This window comes from Ictidomys tridecemlineatus, chromosome 1 (genome assembly GCF_052094955.1).
Source record: "Ictidomys tridecemlineatus isolate mIctTri1 chromosome 1, mIctTri1.hap1, whole genome shotgun sequence".
In the NCBI taxonomy this organism is placed as follows: Eukaryota; Metazoa; Chordata; class Mammalia; order Rodentia; family Sciuridae; genus Ictidomys; species Ictidomys tridecemlineatus.
Window position 1 is genome coordinate 209,351,185 of NC_135477.1, and position 12,757 is coordinate 209,363,941.

The 12,757-nt window shown below is 35.9% G+C and overlaps 1 protein-coding gene and 1 pseudogene across 3 annotated transcripts in view; one reads left to right on the top strand and one right to left on the bottom strand.

Annotated features, from left to right (window-relative positions):
- Positions 1-8,292: 8,292 nt before the first annotated feature.
- The window catches only part of Cdk7 (cyclin dependent kinase 7), a 32,604-nt gene continuing 28,139 nt past the window's right edge, over positions 8,293-12,757 (bottom strand). For all 3 annotated transcript variants that reach the window (XM_021722471.3, XM_005319535.4, XM_040272734.2), the window contains 4 exons: positions 11,633-11,719; positions 10,924-11,073; positions 9,040-9,187; positions 8,293-8,506 (listed from right to left, as the gene is read on the bottom strand). In XM_021722471.3, coding sequence (XP_021578146.1) covers positions 8,478-8,506; positions 9,040-9,187; positions 10,924-11,073; positions 11,633-11,719 — 414 coding nt within the window. In that variant the 3' untranslated portion in view covers positions 8,293-8,477. The remainder of the gene's footprint in view (positions 8,507-9,039; positions 9,188-10,923; positions 11,074-11,632; positions 11,720-12,757) is intronic.
- On the top strand, positions 9,183-10,198 carry LOC101959967 (deoxyuridine 5'-triphosphate nucleotidohydrolase, mitochondrial pseudogene; annotated as a pseudogene).

The following is a 12,757-nucleotide window of genomic DNA, read 5'->3' on the forward strand; positions in this document are numbered from 1 at the left end:
CATGCCAGGCGAGCGCGCTACCGCTTGAGCCACATCCCCAGCCCAAGAGAATACTTTTTTAAAAAGCAAAAAGCTGCTGGGTGCAATGGTGTGCATCTGTAATCCCAGTGGCTCTGGAGGCTTAGGCAGGAGAATCTCGAGTTCAAAGCCAGCCTCAGCAAAAGCAAGGTACTAAGCAACTCAGTGAGACCCTGTCTTTAAATAAAATACAAAATAGGGCTGGTGAAGTGGCTCAGTGGCTGAGTGCCCCTGAGTTCAATTCCTGGTACCAAAAAAAAAAAAAAAAAAGCTGAAAGTTTTATTTCCTAGTTCAGTCTGAATGACTCAGAAGTTTGGATTTGAGGGCTGGAGATATTGCTCAGTTGGTAGAGTGCTTGCCTAGCATGCACAAAACCCTGGGTTCAATCCCAGCACCAACAAAAAAAAACAAACTCAGAAGTTTGGATTTAGGTTATGGATGTCATAATCTATTTGAAATCACTGGTTACTGTTTTAGAACAAAGAGAAAATAAAGAATCATGTAAATACATTTATGTAACTTACCTTTGAAGCAACAGCATAATAATCAGAGATGAGAAAACATGAAGGATTAAGAAAAGGTGTCTTCACAGATGTCTCCTAAATTCAAAATAAGTATTTAGATTACCACTTTGGCAAAAGAAAGGATTCTGTATTTAGAGGAGCCAAAAAGCTTCAGAAGATAGCTAAAGCTAAAGGAGCAGGTTACAAAATCATGTATGAAAATAAATAGCTTTCCTATACACCTATAATGAATCTACAGAGAAAGAAATCTGAAAAACAATCCTTTCCACAATAGTCTCAAAAAATAAACTAGGAGTAAATCTAACTAAGGAGGTGAAAGATATCTCCAATGAAATCTATCGAACACTTGGGAAATAAACTGAAGAAGACACACGATGGAAAGACCTTCCATATTCATGGATTGGCAGAATTATTATTATTAAAATGGCTATTATACCAAAAGCAACTTACAGATTCAATTCAATCCCCATAAAAATACCAATAATATTCTTCACAGAACTAGAATAGTTCTAAAATACATTTGGAAGACTAAAACACCCAGAATAACCAAAGCAATTCTAAGGCAAAAAAGCAGTGCTAGAGGTATTACAATACCTGACTTCAAATTATACTACAGGGTTGTAGTAACAAAAATTGCATGGTAAAAAAAATAAAATACTTTGGAATCAATCTAACAAAAGAGGTGAAAGACCTCTACAATGAAAATTCCATAACACTAAAGAAAGAAATTGAAGAAGACCTTAGAAGATGGAAAGATCTCCCATGCTCTTGGATAGGCAGAATTAACATTGTCAAAATGGCCAGACTACTAAAACTGTTATACAGATTTAATGCAATTCCTATTAAAATCCCAATGACATTCTTCATAGAACTAGAAAAAGCAATCATGAAATTCATTTGGAAAAATAAGAGACCCAGAATAAGTCAAAGCCATCCTTATCAAGAAGAGTGAAGCAAGAGACATCACAATACCAGACCTTAAACTATGCTACAGAGCAATAATAACAAAACAGCATGATATTAACACCAAAATAGAAATGTAGACCAAAGGTACAAAATAGAAGACAGAGACAAACCCTCATAAATATGGTTTTCTTATACTAGACACAGGCATCGAAAACATACACTAGAGAAAAGATAGCCCATTCAACAAATGGGGCTGGGAAAACTGGAAATCTAAATGAAATTAAACCTCTCTCACTCTCACCCTGCATAAAATCAACTCAAAGTGGATCAAAGACTTAGGCACTAGAACAAAGACCCTACGCCTAATACCATAAAACTTCTAGAATAAATAAATTCATCAGGATATAAAATCATTACCCATAAACCAAATGCATTTCTATACATAAGCAATGAAGCCACTGGAAGAGAAATTAGGAAAACTACGCAATTCACAATAGCCTCAAAAAAAAAAAAAACCAATAAAATGCTTGGGAATCAAAAACTGCATGGTACTCATATAAAAACAGACACATAGACCAATGGTACAGAAGATACTCAAGTAAACCTACACATCTACAGGCATCTGATCCTTGAAGAAAATGCCAAAAACATATACTGGAGAATAGACAATTTTTTCAACACAGGATGCTTGGAAAACTGATATCCATGTGTTGAAAAATGAGATTAGATCCTCTCTCGTCCTGTACAAAAGTCAATTCAAATGAATCAAAAGAAGTAGGAATTAGAACAAAAACTAAGCAACTCCTAGAAGAAAACATTTCAATACTCCAATATATAGCACAGGCAACCACTTATTCAATGGTAACCCTAAAGCTCAGGAAATAATGCTTAGGGGTAATAAATGGGATGGCATCAAATTAAACAGTTTCTGCATAGCAAACAAAACAAGAATGTGAAGAGAACCAACAAAATAGGGGAAAATCTTGCCTACTTTTCTAACAGAGGATTAATAGAGTATATAAATAACTCAAAAGACTAGACACCAAAAAACTAAATAACACAATCAATAAATGGGCAAATGAACTCAACAAACACTTCTCTAAAGAAGAAATACAAGGGGCTGGGGTTGTGGCTCAGTGGTGGAGCGCTTGCCTCACATGTGTGGGGCACTGGGTTCGATCCTCAGCACCACATAAAAACAAACAAATAAACAAAATAAAGGTATCGTTGTCCAGCTACAACTAACAAAATATTAAAAAAAAAGAAGAAATACAAATCGCCAATATATACATGAAAAAAATATTCAACATCATTACCAATTAGGGAAATGCACATCAAAACTCACACTAGTCAGAATGGCAGTTCTCAAGAATACACATAATAATAACAACTGCTATGGAAAGCAGTAAGGGTTTCCTCAAAAGGCTAGGAATGGAACCACCATATGACTCAGCTATACCACTCCATGGTATTTATCCTCAAGAATTTAAAGTCATCATAGTACAGTAATATAGTCATACTCATGTTCACAGCAGCACACTTCACAAGAGCCAAACTATGGAACCAGCTTAGGTGTCCATCAACAGATAAATAGATAAATATATACACAATGTGGGGCTGGGGTTTTCTCTCATGCAGAAGCTAGAGAGGAAAAGGGAAAGAAAGTTGGGGGCAGATCTCATGGAAATCAGTAAAGGGACCAATGATGGGAGGTGGGGAGAGAGGAAGTACTGGGAAGTGATACTGGCCAAGTTATATTGTTATAATGCATACATATATGTAACAACAAATCCCATCAGTATATACACCTGTAATGCACAATTAAAAATGTGAGCCAGGCGTGGTGGCGCACACTTATAATCCCAGTGGCTCAGGAAGCTGAGACAGGAGGATCCTGAGTTCAAAGCCAGCCTCAGCAATGACAAGGCTCTAAGCAAATAAGTGAGACCCTGTCTCTAAATAAAATACAAACTAGGGCTGAGATGTGGCTCAGTGGTTGAGTGCCCCTGAGTTCAATTCCTGGTACCTAAAAAATAAATTAATTAATTAAATTAAATAAAAAACAAAAAGTGAAAAAAAGTACTAACAATAAAAGCTGGAGAGGACAGAGAAAAAGGATTAATTTTACACAGTGAGATTTTTAAATTAATATAACCACTATGGAAATAAGTATGGAGCTTTCTTAAGACTACAAATGGAACCACCAAATAACCCAGCTATACCACTGCATATATATCCTAAAGAATTAATTATACTACAGTGATACAAGCATACTCAGGTTTATAGCAGCACAATTCACAACAGTCAAACCATGAAACCAGCCTACGTGACCATCAATGGACAAATGGATAAAGAAAATGTGATACACACACACACACACACACACACACAATGCAGTTTCATTCAACCATAAAGATGAATGAAATAATGTTATTTACAAGAAAATGGATAGAGCTTGAAAACATAATATTAAGTGAAATAAATGAAACTCAGAAGTCAAGGGTTGTATGTTTTTTCTCTCATATGTAGGAGCTAGTGAGAAAAAAGGAAAATGGATGGTCTCATGAAAATCAAAGAGAAATCAGTAAACTAAAGGGATGAGGGGGAAGGAAACAGAGGTGAAGAGAGAAATAATGGGGAATGATTTTGGCCAAACTATACTGTTATGTTGTGTGCATACACGTTACAAACAAGTCCCAATATTATGTATAGCTATAATGCACCAATAAAAAAAAAAGTGAAAAAGAAAAATACTTGATATTCCAATGTTTCCTTTTCTCTATATATTATCATATATATATATATATATATATATTTTTTTTTTTTTTTTTTGAGGGACACACTACCACTGGGCTACATCTCCAACCCTTTTTTATGTATTTTGAGATAAAGTCTTGTTAGGTTGCTGAAGCTGGGCTCAAACTTGAGATTCTCCTGCTTCAGCATCAGAAGTAGCTTGGAATACTGGTGTGTGCCACCTCAAACAGCCATGTAATCAATCTTTTTTTTTTAAGTGTGGATAGGCTGATTTTATTTTTTAGTGGTTCATGGACCTTTATTTTATTCATTTATTTATGTAGTCCTTTATTCATTTATATGTGGTGTTGAGAATCAAATCCAGTGCCTCACACATGTGAGGCAAGTGCTCCACCACTGAGCCACAACCCCAGTCCCATATAATCAATCTTGTTTAATAATACTTATCATTTACTTTATAAGGAAAAGAGTGACTTGAAATTACATAGTAGTTCCCAAGCTTTGGGATTATGATCTTATTTTTACGTCAGTGTGAGCAACTGAGACAATGTCTCACAAACAAAACTGGCCTGGGGTCTGGATATGTGACTTAGTGACATAGCACTTGCCTAGCATGTATGAGGCCCTGTGTTCCATCTCCAGCATGGGGGTAAAATAAAAAATAAAAACAAAAACATACAACTGCCACTTCAAGGATTTTCATCACAGCATTATTTGTACAAGTTAAAAAAAAAATGGGGGGGACCTAAATACCTAAAGGCTTGTCCCAAATGTTTGTTCACAGGGTAAGTAATATGTATCTATATAGCTAATGAAAACAGTGAAGTATACCTACACACATCTCCAAAGAACTACTCCACAAATGAAAAATAAGCAATACTGAAAAAAATTCTTTGAAGCTCATAATTGATTCAGCTAGGATTTTATCATATACAGGAATTTCTTTTTTGTATTTAGTGTTTTTTGTTTAAATTTTTTTTCAAATATTTATTCTTAAGTTTTAGGTGGACACAACATCTTTATTTTTACATATTTATGTGGTTCCAAGGATCGAACCCAGTGTCTCATGCATGCTAGGCAAGCACTCTACCACTGAGCCACAACCCCAGCCCCTGTATTTAGTCTTGTATAGATACCTTTCTTCTTTATGTAGCAATGGGGATGGAAACATGTACACTTTACTACTGAGCTACACGCCTAGTCCTTTTTGAGACAGGTTCTCCCTAAATTGCCAAGGCTGGCCTCAAATTTGTAATCCACCCTGCCTCAGCCTCTTTGGTCATTGGGATTACAGGTGTGCACCACTCCTGGTTCTGATATATTAAATGGCTATTAACTGCTTCTCTCCTTGCAAGAACAAATGATTCTAAATAGTACAAAGGTCTATCAATACAAAAATGTTTATGTAAGTTAGCCGGGCGCGGTGGTGCACGCCTATAATCCCAGCAACTCTGGAGTCGGAGGTAGGCTAATCACGAGTTCAAAGCAAGGCGCTAGGCAACTCAGTGAGACCCTGTCTCTAAATAAAATACAAACTAGGACTGGAAATGTAGCTCAGAGGTCAAGTGCCCCTGAGTTCAATCCCCAGTATCAAAAAAAATTTATATGTTATAGCATAACTATGTAATGGAGTTATGTGTTTATATAGTGTGATCCCTAAGATGTAGCAAATAAATAAAAGCAAAATGTCCTCAGACTCCTTTGACCTATTATTTCCTAGGCTCTTCTCTTAGCTGTGTGCTTTTCTGTAAGTGCCATGTACCACTCTTCCAAGGGAATACTTACAATTTTGCTGCAGTTGTCAATCAACTAACTCAGTACAGCTTTGGAGCCAGCCCATTAACTCCAAGTTTGACTTTTCCTGTCTTGAATGAAACAATGGGTATGGGATTCTTGGCTCCTGAATGGCTGCATAGCGGCCAGATGATGCAACGTAGATATACAGGACAGCTAAGTGTCTATGAATGTAATCATTGGGAACAGGAGTGAAAAAAACAGACCTTCTTTCCCCCTTCCAGATTGTTTTGAGGCATGGTTTTCAGTCTGCCTGTAGATGCAACAAACTGATAATTAATATTTCTTCAAAAATATGGCAATATAATTAATTGAAATATATATACTTTATGACCTCACAATTATAATTCTAAATATGTACATTAGAGATATTTATGTATATGCAAAAGAATATTGCCTTTTCTATTAACTTTGAAAAACTGAAAATGACCTAAATGTCCATGTGACAGAGTTCTAAAGATGGGTTTCTCAAGATTCATATTCCGATTATTCAAAACTAATCTAGGTAGTGCTTTGAAGGGGTAATTAAACTCCTTAGTAAGTTTAATATATGGATAACCCAATTAGGGGTTTATTATTATTTTTTTTTAAAGCAGTTCTCTTTAGGTAGTATATAAGGAAATCAGACAAGCTTTTTAAAGGGGCATGTGATGCCCTTGCTGAATTGTGATGGTGAGTGCCATATGATAAGGCACTCACCATATGAGTGGCCTTAAGAAGCTGAGAGAAGCCACAGGTTGGCAGCTACCAAAAGCCTGGGCCAGCAGAGCACCAGAATTAGAACCATAAGAACTGTATGAACTTCATAACAAATTCTCACCTAGAGTTTAAAGGAGTTTTAAAAAACAAAACAAAACAAAAATACCTCTGGCATACTAAGTTAAAGGGACCTGAAAAATAGCAGGTGCAAGAAGATTACTCTTTCATACTGTTTCTTAAAAGAAAAAACAAAGAGAAGAAATTCCCATATGAAATATGCAAATCTTAGCATCAAAGACAAGAAAAGTTGAGGCTGAAAGAATTCTGTACCAAAAAAAAAAAACCAAAACTTTGGTTATATACTTTTGTGGTTTTGGTCTCACAAATTGAACTCGGGGGCACTCAGGCACTGAGCCACATCTCCAGCCCTATTTTGTATTTTATTTAGAGACAGGGTCTCACTGTTGCTGAGGCTGGCTTTGAATTCACAATTCTCCTGCCTTAGCCTCCCAAGCTGCTGGGATTACAAGCATGCACCACCACGCCCCTTTTTTTAAATAAGGGCTCCCATGCCACGTAAGTCTTCTATTACATTTCTATGCTTTTCCCTATTTATCTACGTCAATCTTATTCTGGAACTCAGTTGAGACCCTACAAAAATGATAAAGTTTCCTGCCCCTACAGCCTCCAAGTTATAGCCCACCTGACAAATATCTTGGCTTTCACCTTCTGATATCCTAAGCAAAAATAGCTAAGCCATGCCAGATTTACCTCAAAACTGTGGGATATAAATCTGTGTTATGTTATTTTAAACTACTGTATTTATGGCTTTTTTTTTTTTTTTTTTGGTGGTGCTGGGAATTGAACCCAGGGCCTTGTGCATGCAAGGCAAGCAATCCACCAACTGACCTATATCCCCAGCCCTTTTGGTAATTTTCTTTACAACAGTGGAAAAATACTGCAGTCGGGCTGGGGATGTGGCTCAAGTGGTAGCGCGCTTGCCTGGCATGCGTGCGGCCCGGGTTCGATCCTCAGCACCACATACCAACAAAGATGTTGTGTCCGCCGAGAACTAAAAAATAAAAATATTAAAAATTCAAAAAAAAAAAAAAAAGAAAGAAAGAAAAATACTGCAGTCCATATATAGAGCATGGGTAAATACTGTTGCATACATGACAATTAAATCAACTACATATATATATATATATATATATATATATATATATACACACACACACACAAGAGATATACATATATATATGTAATCATAGAAAAAAGTTTCAAGTAAAAAAAAATTCATTATGAGATACAGACTGTCATTAATAATTTTGAGATCCTAAAGAATGCCATACATATTCATATTACTACAGGCACTCTTAAGGTTTCACCAATGTGTTTTCTTTTAATATTTATTTTTTTAGTTACAGATGGACACAATGTCTTTGATTTACTTTATGTGGTAGTGAAGATCAAACTCAGTGCCTCAAGCATGCTAAGCGATCGCTCTGTGCCACAACCCCAGCCCTCACTCATGTGTTTTCAATTCTGCATTTCAAAGAACCAAACTTATCTCATTTCTGCACTCAGAAAAACTAGAATTAATTTTTTTATTTTAAAATACATTTAATAAAAATAACTGACAGTTTTACATATTTTACATCTGTAGAATATTTACAAATTCACTTCTACAGTATTTACTTAATATTTATTATTTTTCCATTATTTGCTTTTTGAACTATTTCCTCCAGTAACAGAATATCATCCTGGAATCTCTGTAACTAAAAAATTAGCTTCTTGGGCAATCCTCCTAGAAAGCAAAAAAAAAAAAAAAAGTGTTCACAGTCTTGTAGTAATTTTAACCAGTCCCTGCATTCCAACTCCCATTATTTAACTTACTGGCACTAAACATTAAGCATAGTTTATACTTATGAATGTGTGAAAGGAGGAAGGAACACACAGATAGCTCTCATAACTCTGAGGTATACTAAACAAACAGTTAATAGCACATTTTGTCTATTTAATGCAACTTAAAAAAATAGCCAACCCTGGCACAGTAGTATACAGCTGTAATTCCTGCTACTTGGCAGGTAAATCTGAAGTTGAAGCCAGCCTCAACTTCAACCCTCAGCAAATTAGCAAGACTCTGTCTCAAAATATAAAATAAGAAGCATGGAAGCAGCTTAGTGGAAAAGCACCCCTGGGTTCAATCCCCAGTAGAAAAAATTAAAGTTAATACCTCATAAGCTACAATTCTTAGCTTTCCTTCAGTCACTAACTATATATGAGCTCTTTGGAGTTCTCTGAATTCATTTAATTTCTTACAAAAATGGGAATATTTACCTTGTTCCAAGGCCTCAGTTCTTTTCCGTTTTGTTGCCATGGCTGGGTTTGACTGTTCCTTTAAAGTTTCCACAGGACAATTTGGTCTTGGCAGCTGACATCCAGGGGTTGGTCCTGGACGATTACTGAAGTATTTAGTTTTCAATGCCTTTTCAAAGATACCAAAGTAAGGTTTTTAAGTGAATATCTGGACTGTGTGCAGGAAAATCTATAAATGCTCAAAAAATTAATGCCCCAAAATTGCAGGGGGCATTAAAAATACTATGTGATTAGGCTGGGCCTGTGGCTCAGTGGTAGAGCGCTCACCTGGCACACTTGAGGCACTGGGTTGGATCCTCAGCACCACATAAAAATAAAATAAAGGTATTGTGTCCACTGACAACTAAAAATACATTTATTAAAAAAAAATACTATGTGATAATTCCTATTCCCAAAACAAAGTCTAAAATAAAGTATTTGGACATGCAAATAAATCACTACAAGTAAAAATCTAGCATTCTAAGATTATTAATTTCGTTACTTTAAGAAAAAGACTGGTGGGGCTGAGGCTATAGCTCAGTGGTAAAGTGCTTGCCTTGCATGTGTGAGGTACTGGGTTCAATCCCCAGCATTACATAAAAATAAAGAATCCCTCGCTCTCTTCTTGGGTCTCTTGTCTTCCCTTGCCCTCCAGTGCTGCCATGCCCTGTTCTAAAGAAGTAACCCCCATCTCCCCCAACAAGAGGCCCGGCCTGCGGAGAAGAGCGGCTTGCGACTCCGCTTTGTAGGTCTATCGGCCCCAACCCGGGGGATTGCGTGGGCTGCAGGCACCTGCACAGTGCCTATGATTATAAAGTACCACCTATAGAGAAAGCCCTTGTGAAAACATTGAGATAGCTCTTCCTTCTGGGTGCTATAGAAGAATAGCTCCACATTCTGGGTTGGCTGCAAAATATTTCATAGATGTAGGAGCTGGTGTCATAGATGAAGATTATGGAAAAAATGCTGGTGTTGTGTTATTTAATTTTGGCAAAGAGAAGTTTGAAGTAAAAAAGGGTGATCAAATAGCACAGCACATTTGTGAATGGATTTTTTTATCCAGATATAGAAGAAGTTCTAGTGTTGAATGATACTGAAAGGGGTTCAGGAGGTTTTGGTTCTACTGGACAGAATTAAAATACAGGCCAAGTATAGAAAAATGTTACTTTCTGCTTAAAGTGTTAGTATTTTGCACGACTGTAAAGCTAACTTTAGCTTCTAAAAGTTTATTTTCTTATGATAAAGGAAAGAGTTTCTTTGTTAGTATCACATGGAAACTTTCCAATATTTTCAGTTTATAGTTGTATATAAATCTGTGGTAACCTAATGCAAAATTTTAAAAATCAAACGTACATTAATTTCACATTTAAAAAATATTCAATAAACGATATCCTTTCAACTTAACAGTAAAGAAACTGTGTTTATATACAACTAAATATTTTAAAAAATAAAGAAAGAGAGAAAGAAAGAAAAGAAAAGAAAAGAAAAGAAAAGAAAAGAAGAGAAAAAAGACTCCCCATAGCTGAGTGGTAGAGTGCTTGCCTAGCACATGTGAGGCATAGGGTTTGATCCTCAGCACCACATAAAAAAAAAAAAGTGTACATTAACAACTAAAAATAAGGTCAGGCACAGTGGCACACAACTGTAATCCCAGCATCTTGGGAGGCGGAGGCAGGAGGAGCATGAGTTCAAAGCCAGCCTCACCAATTTAGCCATGCGCTAACCATCAATGAGACCCTTTCTCTAATAAAATACAAACTAGGGCTGGGGATGTGGCTCAGAAATTTTACAAAATTCAAATTTTATTTTATCAGTGCTAACACTATCTTTATATCTCCTAATATAAAGAAAAATTGTTAAAAATACCTGTGTGGCTGTAATTCGAGTACACGGATTAAATAAGAATAAGCCTTGTATGAGATCCAGCAAGTCGTCTCCTGCTGCAATAAAGATGTGTTGCAATGGGATTCCAGGGAAACTCTTAAATGTCACATAATCGGGAAGACTACACATGTCCTGTAAAAATATTTTATAATTCAAATTTAAGTAAAGGACTGAAAGGTACATAGATGAGATAAAACTCATACTTGCAGATGATATGACGGTCTACATAAAAAATCCCAAGAAATCTATTTGTAGAAAACAAAACACTGAACATGGTGGCACATACCTATAATCCCAGCTGCTTAGGAACCTGAGGCAGAAGGATTACAAGTTCAAGGCCAGCCTCAGGAAGAGGTAAAATGCAACCCTATTATATATGTTTGTACTTGTGGGTATACAAACTCAGCATAGCTTTATACCAAATATAACAGTGATAACCTAAGAAGGAATTACTCGAGAGAAGGGCTATATGTATAACAGAGGTTGAAAGGTATACCATAATTTTAACGTATTCCTTTATAAACTTTTTAATCATTTGTAATTTCGTAATGAGGCTATCACAAATAAACTAAGATATTTAATATATTTCTTCAATAATCACATGACAGAACATACATGAAGCATATGACAACTAAATAAACTTATAGAACCCTAACTATAGTTAAAAAAAAAAAAACTCGTAAGGGCTTACAGGCCACTGTTCCTCAGTTGGTGTGCCTAAAGTTTCGAATATTCTTGTTAGTTGGTCGAGATCTGAATCTCCCGGCAAAAAAGGAACCTGAGGAAAAGCAAGAGATATTTCAAGGTGGTTTGTGATAGTTTTTAATACAAATAATACTATAAATTTAATAATAAAAATGCTAAAAGTCTCTGTAATATTAAAAAATGTAGACTGAGATATAATGTATGTGGCATTAGATCCTGCCCCCATTTGCAAAAGTAAATAGTACCTTCGGTATCCATTTTATTCACTACATAAATTTTTAATAAATTTTTACCATGTAACAGGCTCTGTGCTGTACCCTAAACACAACAACAAAGGATTAAAATTGACCCTGCAGTGAAGGTGGTGAACACTGTTGATGTAAGTAAACAGGCATTTATTTACAAAGTGTTAAGTGAGAGTACAGTATCTTAGATGACAGAGAAATAGCACCTAGCCCATTCAAGATGGGTCAGGGAAGGATATCTAGGAAAGCGGCAGTGATAGGTGAAGGATGAATACGAGTTAGCAAGAGAAATATCTAAATTGAAGAAGAAAACTATTCTAGGGCAGACAAAAAAGCTAGGAGGGAAAAAAATATTCCAATCTTATTTAAACAATTTAACAAATTCTTTATCTGAAGAGATATATCAGCAAACTCGAAAAGACAAACAATTACAAGTTAAAACTTGAGCTAGCTGGGCTCAGTGGCATATACCCGTAATCCCACAACTTGGGAGGCTAAGGCAGGAGAATTGCAAATTCAAAGCCAGCCTCAGCAAGTTAATAGGCCCTAAGCAACTTAGTGAGACCCTGTCTCCAAAAATAAAAAGGTTAAGTCTCTTAACCTTTAAGTTAACCTTTAAGTCTGGTTAAGTCTCTCTAGGTTCATTCCCTGGCACCAAAAACTCAAAACTAGTAAGTTGATAAACAATCAAAAATCTCTGCTATACATGGACCTTGTATTTTTTTTTTTTTTTTTTTTTTATTGCTGGGGATTGAACCCAGGACCTTGGGCTTGCGAGACCAACTAAGCTATACCCCTAGCCCCCACAGACCTTATTTTCTAATTCATTTTTCTCAAATATCTATGTAAATATATATAAAAGAAAA